At 39.6% G+C, this 26,210-nt stretch overlaps 1 protein-coding gene across 2 annotated transcripts in view; it reads left to right on the plus strand.

Annotated features, from left to right (window-relative positions):
• The first annotated feature begins 800 nt into the window (after positions 1-800).
• The window catches only part of LOC106914850 (acetyl-CoA carboxylase), a 36,755-nt gene continuing 11,345 nt past the window's right edge, over positions 801-26,210 (plus strand). Inside the window, exons 1-44 of one of the 2 annotated variants that reach the window (XM_014981952.2) lie at positions 801-995; positions 2,202-2,460; positions 3,607-3,739; positions 4,752-4,890; positions 5,245-5,354; positions 5,460-5,541; positions 5,632-5,730; positions 5,993-6,099; positions 6,175-6,285; positions 6,373-6,582; positions 6,672-6,842; positions 7,771-7,932; positions 8,063-8,226; positions 8,506-8,656; positions 8,820-8,923; positions 9,008-9,235; positions 9,360-9,510; positions 9,591-9,725; positions 10,351-10,497; positions 10,586-10,774; positions 10,916-11,016; positions 11,115-11,203; positions 11,332-11,456; positions 12,245-12,358; positions 12,720-12,833; positions 12,918-13,007; positions 13,114-13,232; positions 14,546-14,569; positions 14,902-15,042; positions 15,826-15,969; positions 16,077-16,179; positions 16,271-16,378; positions 16,480-16,536; positions 16,803-16,847; positions 17,962-18,003; positions 18,538-18,753; positions 19,276-19,431; positions 19,511-19,735; positions 22,277-22,432; positions 22,514-22,660; positions 23,053-23,322; positions 23,578-23,675; positions 23,844-23,964; positions 25,251-25,361. In XM_014981952.2, coding sequence (XP_014837438.2) covers positions 2,231-2,460; positions 3,607-3,739; positions 4,752-4,890; positions 5,245-5,354; positions 5,460-5,541; positions 5,632-5,730; positions 5,993-6,099; positions 6,175-6,285; positions 6,373-6,582; positions 6,672-6,842; positions 7,771-7,932; positions 8,063-8,226; positions 8,506-8,656; positions 8,820-8,923; positions 9,008-9,235; positions 9,360-9,510; positions 9,591-9,725; positions 10,351-10,497; positions 10,586-10,774; positions 10,916-11,016; positions 11,115-11,203; positions 11,332-11,456; positions 12,245-12,358; positions 12,720-12,833; positions 12,918-13,007; positions 13,114-13,232; positions 14,546-14,569; positions 14,902-15,042; positions 15,826-15,969; positions 16,077-16,179; positions 16,271-16,378; positions 16,480-16,536; positions 16,803-16,847; positions 17,962-18,003; positions 18,538-18,753; positions 19,276-19,431; positions 19,511-19,735; positions 22,277-22,432; positions 22,514-22,660; positions 23,053-23,322; positions 23,578-23,675; positions 23,844-23,964; positions 25,251-25,361 — 5,739 coding nt within the window. In that variant the 5' untranslated portion in view covers positions 801-995; positions 2,202-2,230. The remainder of the gene's footprint in view (positions 996-2,201; positions 2,461-3,606; positions 3,740-4,751; positions 4,891-5,244; positions 5,355-5,459; positions 5,542-5,631; positions 5,731-5,992; positions 6,100-6,174; positions 6,286-6,372; positions 6,583-6,671; positions 6,843-7,770; positions 7,933-8,062; positions 8,227-8,505; positions 8,657-8,819; positions 8,924-9,007; positions 9,236-9,359; positions 9,511-9,590; positions 9,726-10,350; positions 10,498-10,585; positions 10,775-10,915; positions 11,017-11,114; positions 11,204-11,331; positions 11,457-12,244; positions 12,359-12,719; positions 12,834-12,917; positions 13,008-13,113; positions 13,233-14,545; positions 14,570-14,901; positions 15,043-15,825; positions 15,970-16,076; positions 16,180-16,270; positions 16,379-16,479; positions 16,537-16,802; positions 16,848-17,961; positions 18,004-18,537; positions 18,754-19,275; positions 19,432-19,510; positions 19,736-22,276; positions 22,433-22,513; positions 22,661-23,052; positions 23,323-23,577; positions 23,676-23,843; positions 23,965-25,250; positions 25,362-26,210) is intronic. The other variant, XM_014981957.2, reaches the window with a different exon arrangement.

The raw sequence follows: 26,210 nt of genomic DNA on the forward strand, positions 1-26,210 counted from the left end.
ACAGTCAGGAGATTTAAGAATGAAGCATGAAATCACAGTATTTACCATAACTACAAAACATAAATTTCCAAGGGCTACACAAAAAGTTAATAAAAAATAAACTGTCAACATAAATGGCCACTATATTATAAGACTTTTGATTAGCTTCTAAAATCCGTGTAGATTTAGAGCACTTCCTGTGAGATGTATTGCTTCTTAATTTTGAGGTTACAGCAGTCCCAGAATTCCAAGTGTTTGTGGGAAGGTTTGATTTTGTTTGCTGAAATTATTTAGCAGGGACAGGGAAGTCAAAGCACAGTTTTATACACTTGTAAAATAAAACTGCATTTAATGATGCTTACCAAGAAACAGCGGCATTTTAGTTAAAATTAGTGGTAGGATGAGTTTGACTTTTTAGCTAATATTTTAAGATATTTTATGGTTTGACTTGATTTTAGTGTAGTTCGCCCTGATTATTTACTTAATTTAAATTAATCAATATTTTATGACATCAAGAAAGGAGAAAAAATTTTCAAAGATGCAGGTTTTTTGTAAGTTAATTTGTGGTTAGTTTTTAAGGGTCTCACTTCATGAAAATACTGATGTTCTTTCTGTGTTTTTGATAAGTAGTACATTTAATTGTCATACTTTTAAAAAATACTTATAAAAAATAAATAAGGCTTAAATATTTTGGGTTTTTTAAAAAAAAGGAACTTTAATTATATCCCCAAATTGAAAAACCGTTGCGAGCAACGTTATCTGTTGGAACTAGTTCTACAGCGGAAGAAGTTGTCATAGGTCATTGTCCCGGAGTAACCTTCCTGCGCATCATCACATCACACCACTCTCTGCTGTTGAAGCGGCTGCGAGAGCCGAGTGACCTCACCATGATGTGATTTCTTTCTTCTTTTTTTTTGTTTAATGTTTGCAGAAGAAACATGTCCGAAAGAAACCGCTAAGTTATTGATTTCATTCAGTCAACCTTTCCAGGATTACGTGTCGGTTTATCTCCACCGGTAGGTTTCATGACGACTAGATATTATCCCAGATTATGTTCTAACAGAGAGTCTACGCTGTGGGACTGGTGTTTTACGCTATAGGATTCGCGTTCAGGCAGCACCACTGTTCATTGTAACACATTATAATAGCTTTAGCTGTCGCCTTGTGAGCTAGCCATATTAGCATCTCCTCTCGTCTCTACCTGCTGTAATAGTAGAAGCAGCTAGCTGTCCAGGTGAAGTAAACTCGAAGCGAGGTTTTAATGAAGAGTCAGCTTTAGTTATGTAATATTATTATATCTGACGAGGAGTTATGTTAGATAGCAAGCTAAATGCAGCCGTCGTTGTCATTTGGTGATGTTTCCCTGGCTCACTTTTACCGTTTGTCTGGCTGCTGTGTTCGGCTTGTTTTTCTGGTCCCGCAAGCACTTATCGATAGGTAAGGTGTGCCCTAAGAGACGTTCCTTCCCCCTTTAAACAAACAAGAGGGGTAACAGTTAGTGAGTTGAGCTTGTTTTCTCCGCTCGGTATTTCACTTTAAGTCGGACATACTTGGTAATTTAGAAACCTAAAAGGTTACTGAGGAGTTTAGCATTACATTTACTTGCATTAAGCGTCGTTAAGATATCCACATGTTTAGTTTGCTATTATGTTGGTATGTGTGTGTGTGTGTGTGTGTGTGTGTGTGTGTGTGTGTGGTTGGTTATACTATCACGTGAGGAAAAGCGTATTTAATGGTAATTTGTATGTATTTGTGACGTAGAACCCAACTCATAAATTAAGGGCTTGTTTTATTTTTTTATGTATTTATGTAAAACTGTTTTGAATATGTACCACTGTAGATTTTTTTAAGGTTCATTTCACACTTTTGTACGTTTTAAAAGCCAATTCTTAATTGGCAAGGTTTTAGTTGATTTAGTTTGAATTAGAGCCTCTAATATTTTTGGTCTCCTAACTACAGTTGAATGCATTGCAATCATTTTATACATACATTGTATGCAAGTGTGGTGTGTTTAATAAAATGTATAATTCTAGGTACTGTTTAGAATCTGGGTCACTTTCTGTTACCCAAGTGTTGCAATATCAATAAAAGTTACGTTCATGCAATCCGCTTTTGCAATTTAACAAACAGCACCATGCTCCGGCTTGATGTGATGCGATATGTTATGAACTCTGACCCTCCTTTATAACTCATTCTGCCTCTGCGCTGCTCCCCATCTTCAGTATTTGCAGCCTGCTCGCGTTGGCCGGCCATGGCAGAGCAGGACGGTGCCGCCAAGAAGAACCCGGCCGTCGGGGCCTTGCAGTCTCACTTCCTGGTGGGCTCCATATCGGAGGAGAACTCCGAGGATGAAATCCACGGGAGGGTAGACGGGTCGCTGGAGGACAAGGAGATCAGATCGCTGTCACCGTCTTCCTGTAGCTCCGACAGCACAAATGAGATGGGTTTCGATTCCATTGACGGCATCATGCACAATTTAAGGTTAGCATCAAAATCTGAATTTATGTTTGACTTTTTCTTAGGTTTGTCTTCATTCATAACTCTTTCTCCCCTTGGAATGAATGTGTGTGGTCCAGTGTGAGTTAGAGCATAGCTGTACTTTTCCATTCGTGCATAAGGCCTTTTTACAGTAAATGTGAAAAAATGCGGTCTCCATATTTGCACATGGGTTTCTGTGTGTACACTGTGTGTGTGTGTATGCATGGTTTTTCAGGAGACGGCACAAAGATTTCTGAGTGTGGGTTTGGAAAACATGTAAAGTACTCACACACAGAAATCTTTTAAGCAGGAGTCAGAAGGAGATGCTCAGCACCGATGGACATTTGCTGAAAAAAAAGACAAAAGCTTTTTTTGACTTTGTGCAAGTCCAAATACCATAATAATCACAGTTGAGTGCCAAAAACGTAAATAAAAAATTTCTGAATATATCTTTTTTTTGTTGAGATAATTTTTTTTCTCACAGTTTTTCACTCAAGACTTATTTCTAAATAGTATTCAAACTCACAGCCAGCAGGATGAAAACTCTAGAAATAGTTGTAGAAATGCAACTGGAAACACTGGATGGGGATCCCTCGAACTGTCAAACTAGCTGAAACCCATTCACCTCATGTCGTTACAGCTGCAGTGATGCAACCAGTCAGGATCAGGCCACAGAAAGGCAACCAGCCGTACAAGCTCAGTCCTGCCACACCCGCTAGCTGATAGCAATTCTCCACGCATCTGTCATAGCTCTTAGCCTGACTGATTATTAAAACTCACAAATCTCGCTGAGCCCATGCTGTCACATCTGTGTTTTAATGCCGGTAAAAGAATACCAGTTATTGTTTTGCATGTCATGCTTTCCCTGACGCATTGGTGTTCCCTTCCTGCCAGTGCTTTTCAGGTTTTTAGCACAGACGTTTCTAGGCGCTTGTGTAACTCACCTAGAAGCCATTACGTGTGAGATACAGTAGTCAAGCAATTTGCAAACGCAGATAAGTTTCTTATCAAAATGAGGTGATCTGAGTGCTCCCTTACATGCTGGGCTTTAAGCAGATTTCTTTTGTACCCAAAAGGCGCACACTGAGGATTTGCCTGTATTAGTTTATGATTTTGTGTATTTCTTGCGTTTTTGTTTTTTTTAAACAGACCAAGCATGTCAGGGCTCCACTTGGTGAAACAAGGCAGAGATCGCAGGCGGATTGATCTTCAGCGGGACTTCACTGTCGCTTCACCTGCTGAATTTGTCACCCGCTTTGGTGGTACCAAGGTCATTGAAAAGGTAATTCATGTTATTTGGTGCTCTTGTTAAAAAAATAAAAAATTGAGAACTAGTTATTCAGTGTCTTCATGCCTCTTGGAACAATTGAACTTTTACATATGTTATACAAATCTCAGTGTAATATACTATGTTTTGATTGTTTTTTGATATACCAATGCTAAGAAACCCCAAGTTTTGAAATGGAAGAAAATGTGACACTTGGTTTCCAGTTTGTCATGTATAAGTAAGAAAAACAAAGCATATAATGCATGTGCAGGGATAAAATTTAGGTTCTTATTTTGACAGGGAGCTTCATTCAGAAGCCCTCCTTGTTTTGTCATTATCCCCCTAAAAATTCTTTGTCTCAGCCGTGAAACATTTAAATTCACCAGTCAATAATTTGCATCTCTTCAATACCATGTGTTTAGATTTTTTTCAATCTCTCTACAATCTGATTTATTTATTTTTTTTAAGATCCTAGTACAGTTAATGGTATGTTGGGGTGTTGGAGACATTGTCAATCAGAAAAAAAAATGGCTGTGGACAAGTAAATATCGCCCAATACATGTCCGACTTTTAAAAACATCCCTACAACATAATGCTGCCACCACAACATGTAGGGATGGTCTGTTCACAGAGATGTGCAGTGTTTGCTTAACACCGCAGTTTGTGTATTTTTCTTCTGTATATTTGCTGTGTCACCTACTAGGTTTGTAACCAACTGCATGCTGGTCTTTATGTAGCATTCTTTCCTTATCTAACAAATTCTCAGAACTGAACTGTGATACTCTTATAAAAAAACAAAAGAAACAACCTATTGCTTCTTTTCCTCACAGTTACTTTAGGCATACCTGCCAGATATCCAAACAAAAATCTTCTAAAGTTTTTGCTCGTAATGTGAAAAAGTTCAGTCACTATGACAACTTTTTAAAGAATCTACTTAAACGTACAACATTTTCATTCCATCACTTTCTTTGTTTTCATCTCACAGACAAAATAAACCTTAGTTATCAAAATATTTTTGCTCATTCAGGTGCTGATTGCCAACAACGGCATTGCTGCAGTCAAATGCATGCGCTCCATCCGCCGCTGGGCCTACGAGATGTTCCGCAATGAAAGGGCAATTCGGTTTGTTGTCATGGTGACCCCAGAAGACCTGAAAGCCAATGCAGGTCAGCATCCTCTTAGTTGTGTTTTTTTTTTTCTTTTTTGCTCACATGGAGCTAGTCAATAGTTGAAGCCCAGTAGTTATAGGTTATAACCTTGAATCATTAAGAAGTTAGTAGACAGATTCCTTAAACACTGAATTTGATGTCTGTCCAACAAAATGATTCAGTAAGAACCAGATTTGCATGTTTACACATGCATGTTAATCCAGTTTTAGCAGTAATCTTTGCATCTAGTCTTGATGGTTACCTTTTTGCAATGGAATGAGTGCAGTTAGCGACCAGGAAGTAGCTTGCATTCAACTCGTTTGACTTGTACTTTTGAGTTATTTCACAAATCAGGTATTTTGTATTTCCCAGAATACATCAAAATGGCTGACCATTACGTGCCTGTACCTGGAGGAACTAACAACAACAACTATGCCAATGTCGAGCTCATTCTTGACATTGCAAAGCGCATACCTGTTCAGGTACAATGAGTGTGCTGATTTTTATTTTTATTTTTTCACACTTAACTAATGATTTTCCTTTTAGCTGTGTCTCTTTTGTCACTGTTGTTCATTTACATGTTGCAGGCTGTGTGGGCAGGATGGGGTCACGCCTCAGAGAACCCAAAACTCCCAGAGCTCCTTCACAAGCATGGCATTGCTTTCATGGGTAAAGGAGATTTGGGTTTCTGATTTTTCCTACATTTTTCCATCCACTTTTGTTTGTTCGGATTTCCTTGACATGTACGTTCTTTTTTAGGTCCTCCAAGTCAAGCTATGTGGGCTCTTGGAGACAAGATTGCCTCTTCCATTGTAGCTCAGACTGCCGGAATTCCAACTTTACCCTGGAGTGGAACAGGTAGCTAAATGATTTTATTCCTTTTTATACTGTTAAAAAGATTTTCTTTAGCTCACTCTAAAAGTAGTGAACTGAGTTTTCTTCACTTTGTAAAATCTTCCACACTGAAGGGTGTTGACAGTGTGACCCTGCAACGATTATAGATGTTTTTCACTGATTGTAGGAAAAGAACTGCTACTCTTTCAGCTCATTTCCCTGTATCTTACTGGTGTTTTAAGGCTGTTTATGGTTTCACGTTAGCTGTTTGCCTTTATATTTTAAGGGCTGACAGTGGAATGGTCAGAAAACAATCAAAAGAAGAAAATCATCAATGTACCTAACGAGCTGTATGAGTGCGGCTGCATCCAGGATGTAGAAGAGGGTCTCAAAGTAAGAGTCGTTTTATCTGTGCAGAGGTAGTGCGGGGTCAAAGGGTTTTTTAAAACTCCCGTCTCCTATTTCCAGGCCGCAGAGAAGATTGGCTATCCAATAATGGTGAAAGCCTCAGAGGGCGGTGGAGGAAAAGGTATCCGTAAAGTCAACTGCGCTGATGACTTCCCTAACCTCTTCAGACAGGTAAGCATTCATTTACATGGCTAATTTTAAGCCGACGGGTGTTTTGTTTCACCTAATCAGGATCACACTCTCCCTCCGGCTGTCTAGGTCCAGGCTGAAGTTCCAGGATCGCCTATCTTTGTCATGCAGCTAGCCAAGCACGCCCGTCACTTAGAGGTGCAGATTTTGGCGGATCAGTATGGGAATGCCATTTCCTTATTCGGCAGAGACTGTTCTGTGCAGCGCCGTCACCAGAAAATCATAGAGGAGGCTCCGGCCACCATAGCCACCTCGGACGTGTTTGAGGATATGGAAAAGGTTTAGTTGAACTTGTGAGATTTTTAAGCATGAATATGATTGGATTTAAGCCTCAATTTATTTGTTTTGCTCATTTATGTTTTCCGCAGTGCGCTGTGCGGCTGGCTAAGATGGTCGGTTACGTCAGCGCAGGAACTGTGGAGTACCTCTACAGCCAGGACGGCAGTTTCTACTTCCTGGAGCTCAACCCCCGTCTGCAGGTGGAGCACCCCTGCACTGAGATGGTGGCTGATGTCAACTTGCCTGCTGCTCAAATGCAGGTCAGTAAGTCTTGCAAAAAACCCTGCAAGTTTGCATGCTCCCCTGTTATCACAGCTTTGATGCTCCCTTCCCTTCCCACCCCCCCTTTGTTTCCTTGGATACCATCTGAAAAAAAAAAAAAGAGGCAATTTGCAGAGACAGTGTGGCAGATCCAGGGGTTGTAGCAGCATTAGGTCATGAGGTCTGTTCTGCATAAATAGGTCAGAGGCAGTGAAGCAGAAAGACTGGGAAAGCTTTCTGGTCGAGCTGATTGAGTGTCTTTGTGGGAGGATGAGTGACCACCCTCTCTGTCCCACTGGGAAATGACTGACATTGTCTTGTAAACTGAAAATTTGATCCTCGTATCCATGCTATGGAAAGGCTAATGTGCATCATTCAGGTCACTGTACCTTGAAAAGTATTCATATCTCTTAAACATTTCACTTTTTGTCATATGACGCCAAACTTGTAGTTTATTTTGATTCGGTGTGATGTGCAACACAAGGAAAGGCATGATTGTGAATCACCTTGATTTCCCCAATGTGGGACATTAAAAGGTATCTCTATTTCATTCTATTCTATTTTAAACCTCTGCCTGTGTCTCAAGAGTTTTGCAGCTCCTAACTTGCTCTCTTCCATGATTTCCTTTTATTTAGCACCGTCCATGTTCTTATTACCTCTGACCAAGCCTATTGAAGATGTTCATGATGATGCCATGTTTCAATTATGTGACTTTGTATTAGTTTACACTGGATTCGATTCAAACATTTTGAAAATCATGACTTCTTTCCCCTCACCCCCCACTTTACAATTATGCAATAATTTGTCAATTTCAAAATTCAGACGAAGTTTGTGTTTGTAACATGACAAAATGTAAAAAGTTCACTTATTGAACCTGTCATAGTCTTCCAAGCTAATTATTTGGCATGAACATGAACTTTTGTTCAGATTGCGATGGGGATTCCTCTTCATCGGATCAAAGACATCCGGATGCTCTATGGAGTCCAGCCTTGGGGAGACACTCCTATTGACTTTGAGTCTCTGTCAAACACACCGTGCCCACAGGGACATGTCATCGCGGCGCGCATCACCAGCGAAAACCCCGATGAGGTACGACGCTGATTCTCTTCTCACAACCAAATAAATGCAGTTTCTCTTCTTTAGTTGTTTTCAGTTTGTGAACATTTTGCCTTTTAAAGGTAAATTATAGTGTGTCTTTTATGTCTCTGTGCAATTGCAGGGTTTCAAACCAAGCTCCGGGACGGTGCAGGAGCTGAACTTCCGGAGCAACAAGAATGTGTGGGGTTACTTCAGCGTCGCAGCAGCAGGAGGCCTGCACGAGTTTGCCGACTCCCAGTTTGGACACTGCTTCTCTTGGGGAGAGAATCGTGAAGAAGCTATCTCGTGAGTTAACATTAAAACACCACCACTGCTAAAAAGACACCCCCCACTTGGATTTAGCTAAGCAAATTAGTAAGAGGCTCCCTTTGGATTAATAAAAATAAAGAACATTACGACATGTGGAGCTGTAATTGCACATGGTTTAGTCTCCACACAGTTGAAAAATTAACCTTATTTTATTTGCAATGGGAGACCCCTTTAATCAGCACATTTAAGTGTGGTGGGTTTTGGTTAATTGCAAGGAAAGAACGTCTTCCTAATCTGATTTTGATTTTTTCTCAGCAACATGGTGGTTGCTCTCAAGGAGCTGTCCATCAGAGGAGACTTTAGAACAACAGTCGAATACCTCATTAAGCTGCTGGAGACCGAGAGCTTTCAGCATAACACCATCGATACAGGCTGGCTGGACCGACTCATTTCAGAGAAGATGCAGGTATGAAGCCGTCGCCACCTACTGGTCGTGCAGAAAATAAATCAAGTCGCAGGGCTGAAACATAAATCCACATCAGTGTCGTAGATATTGGTCAAACTCATCTCCTTAGCACTCACTGATTAAGATTTTCATGACTGAGCAGTACAGAACTTGTTGCATGCAGGCCGAGCGTCCTGATACCATGCTTGGCATTGTGAGCGGGGCTCTTCATGTGGCAGACGTCAATCTGAGGAACAGCGTCTCCAACTTTTTGCATTCTCTTGAAAGGTAAATAGATACGGCCAGAATGAACTTTTAAGAAATGAAACATTCTCGTTGGGGAAACGACGAGCCTTTGTCCTCTTTCATCAGGGGCCAAGTGCTGCCAGCGCACACACTACAGAACACCGTGGACGTGGAGCTGATCTACGAAGGCACAAAGTACGTCCTGAAAGTGACACGGCAGTCTCCCAACTCGTACGTTGTGATCATGAACAGCTCTTTAGCGGAGGTGGACGTTCATCGTCTCAGTGATGGAGGTCTTTTGCTGTCTTATGATGGAAGCAGCTACACTACATACATGAAGGAAGAGGTGGATAGGTAAGACTGTACATAATTATTATTTTTACGACATTAAGTGGTCACTTGTTCTTTTTTTTCTTAAGAAAATACAGCATGTTATAGATTTAAAACATGATAAAGTAAAGGGTCTCTTCTTACTTAGGTATCGGATTACGATCGGGAACAAGACTTGTGTTTTTGAAAAGGAAAATGATCCGTCGCTGCTGCGATCCCCCTCAGCAGGAAAACTCATTCAGTACTCGATAGAGGATGGTGGACATGTGTTTGCTGGACAGTGCTTTGCAGAAATAGAGGTAAAGTGTCCATCCAAAGCATGAGGAAACCAAGAAAGACTGAAGCTACTTCAAGCTGTAAATGTTTCTGTGAATTTCAGGTGATGAAGATGGTAATGACCCTCACTGCTGCAGAATCTGGTTGTATTCATTATGTGAAGAGGACCGGAGCAGCGTTGGAACCTGGCTGTGTCATCGCCAAACTGCAACTGGATGACCCCACCAGAGTGCAACAGGTTGGACTGATGCAATATACCCAAGCATGCATTTTAGAATTCCAAAGCTTGCAATACCTGTCTGTTTAGTTTGGATTAATGTGTGTGTTTTTTTTTTTTTTTGTTTTTTTTTTAAACCAAAGTCAACAATTTTGTTTAGAATGTATTAACTGTCCAGATTAAAGAGTGTAGATTTATACTCTGCTGCAAATTGAAGACATTCTACAGTGGTTGTTGAGGTGTTGACACATCATTCCGGAGTCAGAACATCAGTGAGACAGTAAATCAATGCTGCCAACAAAGATGACGGCTCCATTATCTGATAAAAAAAAAGAGACGTCTCCCTGTGTCAGTGTGTCAGGACCCAAATATGCTGCTGTGTCTTTAGAAAACTTAAAGACAGACCTGACTTTGGCCAGGTTTTCAACATGGTTAGCAAACAACTAACAGGACAGTATAACAATTACAAACCCTCCAGCATGCTTAAATGTGTGCATGAGGTCCTTTTCCACTCTGACTAATTATTGTTCAAACGGCAGAACACGTGCATCCTTAAAGAGTCTTAAATTCATGCATCCAAAAATATCTTTTAGACTGCGTGTGGTCATGACAACAGGGTGCGTTTTGATACGTTTCTTACCTGCAGGCGGAGCTCTACACAGGGACGCTTCCTTCAACCCAGGCTGTGGCTCTGAGAGGGGAGAAGCTTCACAGGGTCTTCCACAACACTCTGGATCATCTCGTTCACATCATGAACGGGTACTGCCTTCCTGAGCCGTTCTTCAGCGCTAAAGTAAGAATTTGCGGAAATGCAAGTGAACGCTCAGATTAATTGTCGCAACGGTAGATTCGAACCAAAATGTGCTATGTGTGTCTCCCAGCTGAAAGAGTGGGTGGAAAGGCTCATGAAAACAATGCGTGACCCCTCCTTGCCCCTTCTTGAGCTTCAAGACATCATGACCAGTGTTTCAGGCCGGATCCCTCCTGCTGTGGAGAAGTCTATTAAGAAGGAGATGGCTCAGTATGCCAGCAATATAACGTCTGTGCTGTGCCAGTTTCCCAGCCAGCAGGTACACATTTATCACACCAGCTTAACTATGTACACATTGCTGCAATTCCTGCTTTGAAATTAATCCTAATCTATAGGAAAACAAGTCTTTAGTTTTTGAGTCTCTGCTGCCTGCAGTAAATACTCACTCCATCGTTTCCAGATTGCAAACATCCTGGACAGCCACGCTGCTACTCTCAACAAGAAGTCAGAGAGAGAAGTGTTCTTCATGAACACTCAAAGCATCGTCCAGCTGGTGCAGAAGTAAGCCATGTATCCGACAGCTTAATATGTTACATACTCTTGAATTTGTTTTTTGTTTTTTTTACGCAAGGCTGTACTTGTTTGTTCGTCTCCATCAGGTATCGCAGTGGCATCCGAGGCCACATGAAAGCAGTGGTGATGGACTTGCTCAGACAGTACCTGAAAGTAGAGATCCAGTTCCAGAACGGTGAGATGACACACAACGGAGTCAATTTGAATTTTGTTCCATGTCCTCTGAAGAGTTGCAGTGGCTTTCTCTTATCATTTGGTGGAGTACTTTTATCTCATTTGCCCCGTGTGACGGTTTCTTTGCAGGACACTACGACAAGTGCGTGTTTACACTTCGCGAGGAAAACAAAGTTGACATGGTCAATGTCGTCAACTACATTTTCTCCCACGCACAAGTAACCAAGAAGAACCTGCTAGTGACTATGCTGATTGTAAGTGTCCAGCCTTTCTGTGAATAGATTTGCGTGTTGTCATATTGATCTTCCCTGATGTCATGGTCATATTCCAAGATGACAACGCCAGGATTCATTGGGTTCAGGGAGCACGAGACTTCATTTCCATGCAAATGCCAAAAATATGTTTTATGTATGTATGCAGGCTAGTTAGCGTGGCTAGCAATGACGGCATATCATCAGCTTCCCTGTTACCGTATGTTGCTTTTCCAAAATTAGCACAGCTGCAGCAAGTACAGAAGTGTGATAAAAGTGCCAAGACCCTACTCCTGACTCTGATTGGATGTTTCTGACCAGGAGCGGCAAATTTCTGCAAATGGCAATAGGACCACAAGAAGCAGGCGGAGGAGCTTGATTCTTTTTTTGTTTTGTTTTGTTCCCTATAGCTTACCTGTCTCCTTCACGACTAGTGACAGTTTTAAGAAATAAATTTTAAAAATTACATATTGCAGTTTTAAAGATCTTTGATCAGACTCTCCCATCACTAAAACAAGATCTTGGTGGAAAAATGAATGCAACACTGGATGCAAATAAATACTAAAGGGAAAATGCTGTAAATAAATATCTGCCGTATTTTTATTTTTTTTTTGTATGTCGAGAGCCAAAAACATGGAATATAATCTATTTATTTTATTTCCTTATGTGTATTTTCAGAAAAATTAAGTAGCATAAAAATGTTTATTACCATTTCATAATGCATTCACATGAAATTTGGTTGGCTAGAGATGTACATTTTATTAATTTATGTTTTAACGCTGTGTGTTTAGGATCAGCTATGTGGTCGTGATCCCACTCTGACAGATGAGCTGATGACCATTTTGACTGAGCTCACTCAACTCAGCAAGACAACAAACGCCAAGGTGGCTCTGCGCGCTCGGCAGGTCAGATGTCGCCCTCAGCTCCACTTTTTCTACAGCAACAGCACGCAAAATTCTGAAAGCAGCAAACAGGAATTTGAATGTGGGAGAGCAAAAAGCAGGACTTTTCAATTGCCTTACTTCGCCACTAGGTGTCACTAAAGGCCTACTACAGCAGCAGAGACAACAAAGTGACAGGAGTTTTTAATGAGTATGAATTTAGACATAGATGGATAATTACATGCTTCACACTCTATAGCCGCAGACAAATTCCCAGGGTAAAACTGCATGAAGGTATATGCTGTTGCAAGATGTCATAAGATAAGTAAAGAAGTATTGTGGTGTGTCACATGCCTGAAGGACCCCATTAATCTTCCTCACCCAGGTTCTGATAGCGTCCCACCTTCCCTCCTATGAGCTACGACACAACCAGGTGGAGTCCATTTTCCTGTCTGCCATTGATATGTATGGGCACCAGTTCTGCATTGAGAACCTGCAGGTAGGTAGCAAACAAGATGGTTGTCCTTTCCATTGTTGCACCAACAAAACGGGTTAACACACAACATTTTTCCTTCTTTCGTAGAAACTCATCCTTTCGGAAACGTCCATCTTTGATGTTCTGCCCAACTTCTTCTACCACAGTAATCAGGTGGTCAGGATGGCTGCCCTCGAGGTGAGACGAACAATGAGCTCAGTCCGACAGCACGTTTCCCTGTAGCGGTAACGCAACAAACTTACAGGCGCTTCACATACTGTGGCTTCGTCTTGGTTGAACTCAGGTGTACGTCCGGAGAGCGTACATCGCCTATGAACTCAACAGCGTTCAGCATCGACAGCTGAAGGACAACACATGTGTGGTAGAGTTCCAGTTCATGCTTCCCACCTCACATCCTAACAGGTAACACATGCCAGTGTGATCTCCAAAAGTTGTGGATTATTTTTCTACTTCCTTGCTCTTACTTAGTAGCACTACGATGTATTTGATTATAAATATACAGTACAGTTTCTTTCAAAATACTTATGTTCTTTGATTTTTTATTTATTTATTTTTTTGGTGGGCTTTTATACAACAAAGTAGCACCGATAAAGTCCCCCTGAACCTTACAATCGTTTTTTGCTTCAGTTATAGCTAGATTTGCTCTTTTAGATACTGATATCTTTTGCATAATTTGGGTAAATTATGTAAAAGTGGACATTATTATGTGACCTTTTTAAGCAGTTAGCTTTACTGGATTTCATCTAGGGTGAATAGGTGTGAATTTGATCAGATTTTTATTTGTATAAAAATATGAAGCAATTGTAAATTTTCCTTTCGCTTCATATTTATAGACTATTTTGTGTAGGATTTTATCACATAAAATCCTGACAAAATATATTGGAGTTTGTGGTTTTGAATATGATAAAATTGAAAAAGGTCAAGAGGTTGAAATATTTGTGAAGAACACTGTATATTTGGTAATTTATATAATCTCTTATAATTAATGGTTTCTTAGTGATTTGTGAACATTTCATCCATGTGCCATCCATTGTGTCCTTTATCCTCATCCTTTCTCACAAATTAAAGTGGTTTAATGTTTACATTTTGTGATGTCTGAAAGCAACTAAATTCACATATTTGACTTCTAAGCGTGCTGATTTTCCATTAAAATTAGAAACCAAAGCAAATATATTATAGTTTATGTTAAACATGACAGAAAAACTCTAATGACAGAGATGTTTGATTTGCTGGATTTTGGGTTTGATGGTTGATTTTTCGCTTTGTATGTTTTGACACTTTTGCTTGCTCCTCCCCCTCCTTGTTGCTTATATTTTTTGTGCTTTGCCCTTTGATTTTGCTGGTTGTATTTGTAGATGTCCTGCTTATGCTATTCTATTCTCATTTTGTTGCATGATATTTACCTGACATGGCTGAATTAACCTTTATGTTTGGCACTTAATTTTAGATGACACAACGGCATGAGTGTGTTAAAGGATCATCTCCTGAGAAAAAGGAGGTTTTTAGCATCTCATTATGCATGTTTTAAAAAGGAGCAGTCAGGAAGTGGGATATGTGTTTTTGTTTTTTGTTTTTCCAATTTTTGATTCTTTTGTTAACATTAGATTGTAATACACCCAAGGTGACATTTCCCACACACATTTCTCAACCTTGACTGTCTTCTTCTGCTGATGCTTGACACTAACCACATTGTAATCAATGTTGTTTGATTGCAGAGGGAACATCCCAACTCTCAACAGGTATTGTGAACATTCTTTTTTATCGCATAAACTGATTGTAGATTAGCTAGCTGCATGATGAAGTAGAAACCACATACCATTTTAACAAAAAAAACAAAAAAACAACTTGCACACACTAATGCAATTTTTTTTAGTGCAGAGTGGTTGGCCTTTATTTGTGCAAATGTTTTTACGCTTGTGTGTTAGAGATTGTGTTTAATCCAAACTATTACGCAAATCCTTCAAGTCCTTGCTTAGATGGTCCGCAATGTTATATAACAAAGAAAGTTATAGGAGAAATAACAGGTACCAGTAAGAATATCCAATACTAAAACCTCTAACTGCCCTGTCAGGAAAATGGCCACTCCTATCCTGGACTATCTTAAGACCTGGGATGCTAAAGCACAGGAACCAAAACCACAGGAGCTTAAATCCCAGGATAGTGAAGCTAAGGATGAGAATGCTGAGAAGAAAGATTTGGAATCTGAAGAAAGGTTAGATTCAAGAATGTCTTCAGTGATCACAGTTGGTGCAGCGTCTGGGAAATATTCTTATCACCTACTGACTAACAACCTAACCAAATGAAAGGAAACAATCTAAAGGGTCTTTCTGGTGGATCTAACTTTTCTTTGTCACATGAGAAGTATATTTTCTTGCCTTTAATGTAACTGACACAGCCTGTATCGGTTACATTAATTACATGAAAGATAATTGTTCTTGCTTTTTTTTTTCCACTCAAGTCCCTTGTATCTTATATGTGAGACTTTCTTCTTCTGTAATAGAAATTAGAGATGCACCGATCCAAGTTTTAAATATGATAACACCGCAAAAACACAAAATCTTAACAAGTATTTTTGTCTAATTTCTAGTCCAGATATAGGAGCTTGTCAAGAATTCCTTAATATGGATAAAAGAAAAATTCTGGTTTCAGTAACATTTTTTTTTCACTTATAAGAGGACATGTTTTTCCATGTTATAAGTGGGGAAAAATGTAGAAGCACAGACTTGTTTCAGCGTTAAAGTCTTCTTCACTCAGTAAATGTGTCCAGAGTGCGGTGCGTTTCCTGGACAGAAAAATATTGGATTTTCACCGTATTCCATTCACAAGTCAATTTCTCAGTGCATCTCTAAAATTATGGTAACTTGGTTTACAGACCTGCCAGAAAACAGAGGGATCAAAACTGAGTTGGTTTTTAAGGTGGACCGGGATAACCTTCACCCTCAATTTTGCCAAACTGGCGGTTTTTCCTCAACATTGTCTTATGTCTACATATTAGGATGTCCTTCTCATCCAACCTGAATCACTACGGCATGATGCATGTGGCCAGTGTAAGTGATGTCCTGCTGGACACGTCTTTTACACCACCCTGTCAACGTATGGGAGCCATGGTTTCTTTCCGCTCCTTCCAAGAGTTTACAAGGTCAGAATCTTTTTTTTTTGTAAGAAAATGTTCTACCCCTGGTATCACTGAGAAAAAATAAATTAAACATTTATAAAATACATTTTATGATTCTTGTTTCCTTGCAGGAACATTAATGATGTCCTGAGCTGCTTTTCTGACTCGCCCCCTGCAAGTCCAATGTTCCCTGATGGAGGCAACCCTGTCCTGTATGGTGAAGAGGACAACAAGGTGATTACTAGAGACCAGCACAGCCATGTAACTGACCTTTACATTGGTATTTGTGTAATCCAAAACAAATGCCGCTTAATTTATCATGCAGAGTGTCCAGGAAGAGCCTATCCACATCCTGAACGTAGCGATAAAGACGGACAGCGACATCGACGACGATGGCCTGGCAGCCATGTTTCGGGAGTTCACCCAGTCAAAGGTTAGCTCTGTTGACGAACAAGTCTTTGTCTCAACTTCAAAAGTAGCATGTAGAATTTGAAATGCCCAAAAAAAATATAACTAGAAATTGTTTTATTTCAGAAATCGTTGCTCTTTGAACACGGCATCCGAAGACTGACATTCCTAGTAGCTCAGAAGGTAGGAATTTTGATTTTTTCCATGAAGTACATTGTCTGCTTCTTCGCATGTCACCAATTGAGCAGTTTTAATGGCATCTCACAGAATATAACAATTGTACTAAGTCTTGCATGTTTCTTTCTGCAATTATTTGTATTTTATAAACAATTATATTGAACTGCATTACTGTGGTAATTACACTAATAATTTGAAATTTAGCTTCTCTTCCCTTCTCTCTTTCTCTGTATCTTTCTGCATGCCTCGCTTTTGTTCATTTTTGATGGTAGGATTTCAGAAAACAAGTCAACTGTGAGGTGGACCAAAGGTTTCATGTAAGTACTGAGAGACAAGTGAAGTCTGGTTTGTTCTTGCTCACCTTTATTGAGGAAGAGAGTACTAAAAATCAAGTTAATGTCAAATCTAACTTGATTCTAATAAACATTCATCATTAAATAGTCTCCTGTAATAGACAAGTTGTCATTTTTCCAGTACTATGTCTTTCCATCTACTCTGACCACTTTCCATATATATGCTAATGAAAAGCATCTCCACAGCATAATGCATCCACCACTGTGCTTCATGGGGGTGGACGTAGTGTTCAGGGTTATATGCAGTCTTAAGTTTTCAGTCTCGTATAGAAGTTTCCATGTAGGCCAAACTTTTGGTTTCATCTTGGCAGAGAACCACCTCTTTTGGTTGGTTCCTATCTATGCTGATGAATCTACATTTATATAAAAAGGAAACCATGTATCCTTCTCTTCTTGTTTGTCAATTTGGATTGAATTTGAAAAGATTTGCATGTTTTCAACCTCTGTTTTTTTTTTTTTTTGTCTTTTTGTAGAGGTATAACAAGAGCCCAATCACGCTAGCTGCCACATCTTACATAGAGGGTATTCCGCTAGTTTTCCATCCTATGTGATGTATATATTCATGCCTGGGTCTCGCATTGTAAAATATATATGTTTTCTATAAATCTATAATGTTAAATAGAAGCGATGTTTAATCGTGGCGCCAAATCATGTCTTTGGAGGTTTGCAGCTCTCTCATGATCAGGTCGGCTGCGAGTTGATAAGAACATCTCCAGTCGCCCAGGCATTGTTTTGGCAAGTGGGACGCTTCATCTGATAGTGTCAAACAGTGCTACCAGGCATTATTCAGAAGATCACATGTCTCTGAGGGAAGAAGATATTTTATTCATCAGCATAGCAAGTGCTGCATGTATATGTGGCTTGTCAGTGCACCAATGATAACTTGCTGCTTTTGTGAACACACTGATTGTTTGGCTGATAAATTATAGCGAGAAAACATCAATGCGCCGCATTAGGAACACAGCAGACTTGTTCGCTGCGGAGTAGTGAAAGCTAGAACCAGACTATGCCTTTTCACCTGCTATTAAGTTTGAATGCTTCTACTAATGTATGTTTTTATCAAAAATTTTATTCACAGAGAGAATTCCCAAAATTCTTCACATTCCGGGCGAGAGATAAGGTAGGTGTTGGCCTAAAACGGGTCCTAAAAAGTGTCCACTCTTTGCTAAATATCATCAGTTGCTAACATTAAACTGATTAACAGTCTTCCATTTACATTATATTTGGAAAGAAAACGGATTTACCACCCATTCCCACTCCCTCAGCTCTCCTGAGTTATTTTCTTTCTGAATCTGTGATGACTCGTCTTGTCCAGCACGCCTGATAGTTTCTGTGCAACTGCACTCCACTAAAACTCATTACAGTAATGAACTCTTTAATTATATTCCCCATTTAAGAGAAATGACACCCATTAGCTGCTTCCTGAGATTAAGATTGTTCGGGATTTCATTTACTTAATACATTGTGTTGCTCCAAGGCGTCTCTCTACTCTTATATCAACTCGGTCCTAATATGTTCTCCTGCTACTTCTCCTATTAAAAAGACTGTTAGATGTTATAACTAGAGAAAATGTGTTTAGATATGAGTTGAAAGAAGCTTTTTCAAAACTTTCTTGAGCTAACTGTTGGTTTTGTCTCTCTGCTTTTCCTCTCAGTTTGAAGAAGACAGGATCTATCGGCACCTGGAGCCAGCGTTGGCTTTCCAGTTGGAGCTCAATCGCATGCGCAACTTTGCACTGACCGCCATTCCCTGCGCCAACCACAAGATGCACCTGTACCTGGGCGCAGCCCGTGTGGAGGTGGGCACAGAGGTCACCGACTATCGATTCTTTGTCCGGGCAATCATCCGTCATTCCGATCTGGTCACAAAGGTGAGAAAAGATGAATACTCCCCCCCTCACCCCCATCTACATAATCAAAATCTGAATAATAAGAACAAGATTTAAATTATGAATGAATTTTCTAGCCTACCTATAATGAAGTGTTGTTTATATTCACCATAAAACAGGGTTTCATTAATATTTTAAGATGAAGACATGAAGATGAAGTTGACATTTTTAACTGTCTTTGGCATTCATTTGTAATAGTTTGTGCTTTAAAAATAACATCTAACTTTGTATTCTGCCCTTCACAACAACTTCCACACTAAAGAGTGGGAGTTGGTGTGGACCTGGTAGCATCTAGTTGTGGGGTGTTGTTTAATCAGGAAATAATTTGATTTTTGAGTTTCTTGCTGGCTATTCACCACGTCAGGGCCAGTCAAAGTAAAAACCATCCCATTCCTACCATCAGCATTAATGAGATGCTGGTGCATCTCTTTTCCCAAATGATTTTACAATATACAGGATTTTTTTCTTAATCTTATTCAAACTGCTGTTCTGTTGACTTAATAGGAAGCTTCCTTTGAATACCTTCACAATGAAGCAGAGCGTCTTCTGCTGGAAGCCATGGATGAACTGGAGGTGGCTTTCAACAACACAACTGTCAGGACGGACTGCAACCACATCTTCCTCAACTTTGTCCCTACCGTCATCATGGACCCATCAAAGGTTTGTGAAACATTTGACACAGCACAGATTATCATAAGCGAGTTTGCTGCTTAATAATTTAATTCCATACAAACATCAGATCGAGGAGTCCGTGCGCTCCATGGTGATGCGCTATGGCAGCCGTCTGTGGAAGCTTCGCGTCCTGCAAGCTGAACTAAAAATCAACATCCGCCTGACTCCGACGGGAAAGCAAATTCCCATCCGGCTCTTCCTAACTAATGAGTCAGGCTACTACCTGGATATCAGCCTGTACAAGGAGGTCACTGACTCCCGAACGGGACAGGTGGGGCCCAAAGATCGACAGGTGGGGCACTCATCCATTTTCCATCTCATCCTCTTTTTATTGTCCAGTCTTGGGCAAGGGACTACAAATTATTTCTAGGTAGTTCTGGTTCTGGTTGCACTTTTTGAGTGAAGAATTTAAAAAAAATGTATTTTAAAAGTCACTTTTAAGATTTGTGACAATCCAGAGGGGATCCTCTGTGGTTTTGTGCCCTTTGCCTGGTGGACAATTTTTTGTGTTATTTTGCTTCCTGCAGCAGATGAGGTAAGACTTGCTTCATCCAGTCATTGGGTCATCATCCTTCCATCCCTGTGATTCATTCATTAACTTCATGTTACAAAGAAAAAGGCAAAATCCATATTAAACCATTACAGAACTTTTACTTTTGTGCACATTTCCATTTTTTGTTTGGTTTTTTTTTTAGGGGGGTTGGAGGGTGTGGGGAAGGTCATCCATTGATTTCTTCATGCATTCCTTCTACATGACTGAGAGGTTGCTATTTTGTTTTTATAATTGAAGATTGGAGAAACTCATGAGAGAGACCAGTAAAATTTAAATAGGAACCAGTCTTTTACAGTTTGAATATCATAGCCTTAAAAAGGAGAATATTGTCCTGTTTCAGCCAATCAGTTGCTCAGTTTGTTTTGTTTTACAGAATAAGAGACGCATTGTGGGGCTGGGTGATAGACACATAATCAATACCTATATGATCTAAGATAAAATGTATAATTTCGCTAAACTCTGATCCAGAACCGCACTTCGTTGTAGACAGAAGCCAGAGGAAAGGCTTTAACCGCTCAACCTCTCACGGCTTAGCTAAAAAAAGATTTGTGGCATCAACTGACTTCACTCGTTCTTTGGTTGCCTAGCAACAATTTGCTAAGTAACACGCCAGCAGCAGTTTCATGTTGCCCTCAACATATTCCGGCATACTTCACTCCTCGGAGGTCCGCACGTGCTCAAGCCGAAGTCGTAAAGAGAACGTCCCCAGGTCCCGAAGCGAACGTCCGCCGGAAACGTTTTCTCAAAGGTATTTTTTTCTTAAGACTGTGGACGTGTACTCGGTGTCGGACTGTGTTCACATCGAACTGTTTGAGAATTGCGACACCGAGCTGACCATGTTGAGAGTCTGCTTTACGTGACTGCTACTCTCTGTGCAGCACCGACAGTTTGCCGGTGCCTGGTGGAGAAGAAACGGTTCCAGATGCTCGACTAGCTCATCAAACTTGCTAGTGTTTATTATAATTGTGGGAAATTAAGGACTTGAAAGAAAATGTAAGCTTGAAATCACCATCACCACAGTGCACGCGGAGTATGTGGAGTGGAAGTTGTTTCATGTTGTGCCACCGTGGGGCGCTTTTGAAAGTTTGTGTTGATCGCGTGAGAGCCAAGACAGGTGGTCTGGTAGCATACATGCAGCGAGTACGCATGCCCGCGCATGCGCATTGAGAAGTCCGACCGTCAGTGGAGTTGTCAGTTTAGCATACGCAACAAGTTATGACGAAAATAAGTCATTAAATTGTTTATAATATGATATAGTATGATAACTAGATAGATAGACGTGCGTTGTCGTGGTTTCAAAGTGTATTTAAAGCAGGTCTGGCTGCAGCTGCAGTCAACTACAACACACGCCCGTGTAAAATTCATTAACCTACTTAACCGCTAAGTCAGGATGCCATACAGTTGTTAATAACAAAGTATATTATTATCTACGTCATGATTCTATGTTGCTGATTAAATAAAATCATATGGTAATGACAGCGTAGCTAAGCGTATGACTATCTGACAATGTATGCTGATCGGACAGAACACCGTGCGCCCGGTTCAACGCGTCAGCTCTGAATCTAGCTGTACTGCTTAGAAAAATAGTAAAAACAAAAACGTCTTGGTGTAGTGAAAGGAGAAAATGAGCAAAACAGCTTAAGAGGACCTTGTTGATAAGAGGAATGGTCAGTAGTTTGGAAGTATTTTGGATATTTAAAACAAAAAAAAAATCTAAAATTATCGATTGATATGAAATGACACAAAGTCTTTATTTATTACAAACATGTAAAATGTCAAAGAAAAAGAAAAATGGAGAAAATTAATAAATTGAGGAAACAAAAGTTTCCAGTTAAAAAAAGAATAGGAAGAAAACAAAGCTTACTAAATCCTATAAAATGCTTATCGTAATACTTTTCAGCCATATTGACCAGCCATAGTTACTTCAGTCCAATAAGTAGGATTCCACTGCCCTTGTGAATTTTCAGTGATGCATAGAGACAAGAAACTTTGAAGTTCTTTTTGTTGTTCACACTTAACTGGAATTGACGAGTTGGACCTTTTACCAAATCAGTTATTATAAATTATCGGATTTCTGATAGGTGCATCTCTACTTTTTCTTTAAATCAAAGAGGATTACTGTTTATAGTTGCAAGAGAATTTAACTACAAATGTAATGTCAGTGGTATTGTGATATGCCATAATCATTAAAATAATTATTTTATTTTTTCTATTTTAATCCCAAATTTGAAGACAACAGTGCATAAGTAAATTGGCTAATTTTATAATTTGTCTTTCCAGATTATGTTCCAGGCGTATGGTGACAAACAAGGCCCCTTGCATGGTATGCTAATCAATACACCTTATGTGACCAAGGACCTGTTACAATCCAAGCGCTTCCAGGCTCAATCTTTGGGCACCACATATGTCTACGACTTTCCTGAGATGTTCAGACAGGTATTGTACAGAAACTTGATTCGTTTTAAAACATGTTGCCTATTTCTTAACGTCCATTTCTGTCTTTTTGATATCGCCTAGGCTTTGAAAAAGCTGTGGAACTCTAGTCAGGCCTATGCTTTCCTACCTGAATGCCCACCTCCTCCTGATCTCCTCACCTTCACCGAGCTGGTTCTGGATGCACAGGGTCAGCTGGTGCAGATGAACAGACTCCCAGGAGGAAATGAGGTCAGTGAGTTAAGCTGCCTAGATGAACACATGCAATAAAAACGGAAGCTTTTCTGTCAATATTTTGACATGTATATATTTTTAAGTATGTAATTCATGATTTCCTCTGTAGGTGTCTCTGTTGCTTTGGCTGTATGTTTGAGTTGTTGTCACGCACTTTCTTCCCTGCAAAGCTCAGGATTTTAGTCTATAAAGTCAGAACTTTTTCAGATGATTACATTTATATCAAGCAAAAACACCAAAAACAAATATAAACAGTTTATATAAAATCCTGTATCCAGTCTTGTAGCTTCTTTTTTAATCAGTCTTAAAACAAATCTTAAAATTTTGTATTCATAAAATGTTTTTTTTTTACCCCTTTATCACTCTAAATTGTCTATTTGTCTGTGCAGATTGGCATGGTGGCGTGGCGGATGATTCTGCGAACCCCCGAGTATCCAGCAGGACGTGAGATCATAGTCATAAGCAATGATATCACTCACAAGATAGGCTCATTTGGACCTCAGGAGGACGTTCTGTTTCTGCGAGCTTCCGAGATGGCGAGGGAGAGCGGCATCCCTCGCATCTACATCGCAGCAAACAGCGGCGCCCGCATCGGCCTGGCGGAGGAGATCCGACACATGTTCCACGTGGCCTGGCAGGATCCAGCTGATCCATACAAGGTCAGGAAATGTTTCAGGCATCATAAACCAACTCAGGGTTGTTGGATGTTTTTAAAATCGAGGGGTAATCTGCAGAAAGTATTATTTATTTGCAAAAACAAATGTAGTTTTCTTCTTCTTACAAGATTTTTCTGTTTTTATAAGGGGAAAAGTTATCTGTATTTCCACAGCTTCATTTCAAAAATCCATATTATTTTCTATCAACATTTCTGTGTATTTATGTTTCATTTATTATGAGTTCTATATTCTCTGCAGGGTTTCAAGTATCTGTACCTCACACCTCAGGACTATAAAAAGGTCTCGGCTCTTAATTCTGTACATTGTGAACACGTGGAAGACGAAGGAGAATCAAGGTAATATTTATTATTGTTGTTTTTCTTTTGTTTTGTTTTGTTTTTATAACAACAAAATCCTGCTAAAGAATGCGAGAAGTATGCATTGTTCTGTTGAAATTGTGTAAAATTCACAAAGTCTGCCGGTCACATTTGGTTTGGATGTAAACTGTAGATCCTGCATTGCAGGTACAAGATCACTGACATTATTGGAAAGGAGGAGGGGCTTGGTGTGGAGAACCTGAGGGGATCTGGAATGATTGCTGGAGAATCTTCTTTAGCTTATGAGGAGATCATCACCATGAACCTGGTAAGACTAAAGCATACACGTTTAACTTGAGCAAAGGCTTGACTACTACCTCAAACGTTTGTGGGTTTCATTGGCATTTCATGTGATAGTAAACACAAGGTATATAGATGTAAAATGTCCATGTGTATAAATCTGAAAAGTGTGGCAAACATTTCACTTGGTACCGAAATAAATCCAGTGCAGCCAATTACTTTCAGAAGTCATTTAGTTAATCAGCCCCTACAGGATATTGTCATGCTTTTTTTTTTTTAATTGGTGTGGCCTAAAAATGACTAATTTTGTTATGTTTTTCAAAATGTTGCAATCAAAATTGCAAATGTTATTTGTAAAGCTTTATTTTTGCCATAACTTGATCTTACAAAAAAGTTTAAATTGCTGCACACAACCTTCCCAAAAACAGGCAGGCTTTTAACATAGCTAAAATTTAAAGTACAATTAACATTTGCACATTCCTTCTTGAAATGGCATCCTTAAGACAAATAAAATCATGTCCTGTGCAGTTGTGAACATGCAAAAGAAGAATCAAATATTGGTATTTTAACTTAACATGAGCTGTACACACACAGTATAAGCAAGTCCTAGAGAACACCTCAAAAAGTTCTTAACTGTTTAGCATCATATATGATTTCATGTTGCAGGTTTGGCTTTCAAGAGATATCCTTAAACAGGAAAGTAAATTAGAGTAGGACTAAAGGGACTGGTCCAAATTCATGGTGCAGTGATTGGTCAAAAAAGACGGAAATACAGAAAAATGCTACTGTGACTGGTCAAATTTGCGGAAGAGTCGTGATGATGACTGAATTTGTATTAACAGTTGCGATCTCAACTTCCTAGAGGGACTAATTATTAATTAAATGGTGTTGAAAGATAATGGTAGTAGTGGCATCTTGATGCTTTGGGAGACGAGGTAATTTAAACCTGCAGCCAGAGAGACAGTGGAGCAATTTAAATCAAAGCATGTGTACGTCTTAAAGTGAACATATCCCATGATGCAACTGTATGCATCTAAAGGTGACTCTACAAAGTATTGACTCAGAGGGTCTAAATACAAATACACATCACACTTTTTAGATTTTTATTTGGTAAAAAAAAATTAAAATATGTATCCTTTTGTTGTGTTTCTGTGTTGGTATATCACATAAAATCCCAAGAAAATGTTTTGAAGTTTGTGGTGCGAACATGGCAAAATGTGAAAAGGGTCAAGTCATACAAATGCTCTTGCTCTATTAAAGATGGCATGTTGCTACTTTGAAAATATCTGATGTTTTAGGACGCTTGTCTCACAGGTCACATGTCGAGCCATCGGCATCGGAGCCTATCTGGTGAGGCTTGGACAGAGAACTATCCAGGTGGACAACTCTCACATCATCCTCACTGGAGCTGGGGCACTCAACAAGGTAGAATGAGCTCAAATTCACAATCTGTGCTTCAGCACAAAGACAATTTACTTTTTTTTTTTTTTTTTTTTTTTTTTTGTTAGTGGAATCAGTGTGAGCACCAAATGAGCTGTTCCTTAAATTAGCACCAATAATGAATCTGCATTTTAATGGGTTTACTAGTTGACTATTAAAATTTCAAACCATTAAGGAGAGAAGTTCAAATAAGTGTTAGTGAAACACTTTTTTTTTTAACCTGTTTTGCGATATAATGAAGAAATCCTTTAGAAGGACATGATTGGAGGACGAAGGAGGTTTTTGTGTCAAAAAAGAGAAAAGGATTCTGCTCTGATTTTTTTTTTTTTCGTGGCTTGTTCCGACTCGCTGATCCTGCAATTTTCAGGCTCGCTCCTCTCTGCTCTGCTCTGTTCTACAAGGATTCCCTTTCCGACGGCAGCCACGGGCCTGCCTGCCACTCAAAGCGGAATAATTGAAAGCGAACCATGAAGCTGTATTTGCATAGAAATAGAGTGACATGCCAGAGGCTGCAGTGCAGGACACCCATATCATTTGTTTTTAATCAAAATGAAAAGTTTTGCTGATGCAGATTGTTTTTCTGCACACAATTGATGTGTGTGTGCGTGTGTGTGTCTGTATGCTTCATTGCCTCCTGCTGTCTTGCTTTCCATTCTCTGTCCTTGTCAGTGCATTAGGATGACTCCATTTCAAATTATATGACACGCTGCAACATGGTAAACCATGCAAATGGCCAAATGATGGCATACAAATATTCCTGGAAGCTCAGTTATTAGATCGCCCTGCTGTTTATCTCCATTTGTGGGAGCAGTGATTGTTATTTAAAAATATTTG

Source organism: Poecilia mexicana, unplaced genomic scaffold, assembly GCF_051168715.1.
Source record: "Poecilia mexicana isolate PSO_F unplaced genomic scaffold, ASM5116871v1 scaffold_14, whole genome shotgun sequence".
NCBI classification, from domain to species: domain Eukaryota; kingdom Metazoa; phylum Chordata; class Actinopteri; order Cyprinodontiformes; family Poeciliidae; genus Poecilia; species Poecilia mexicana.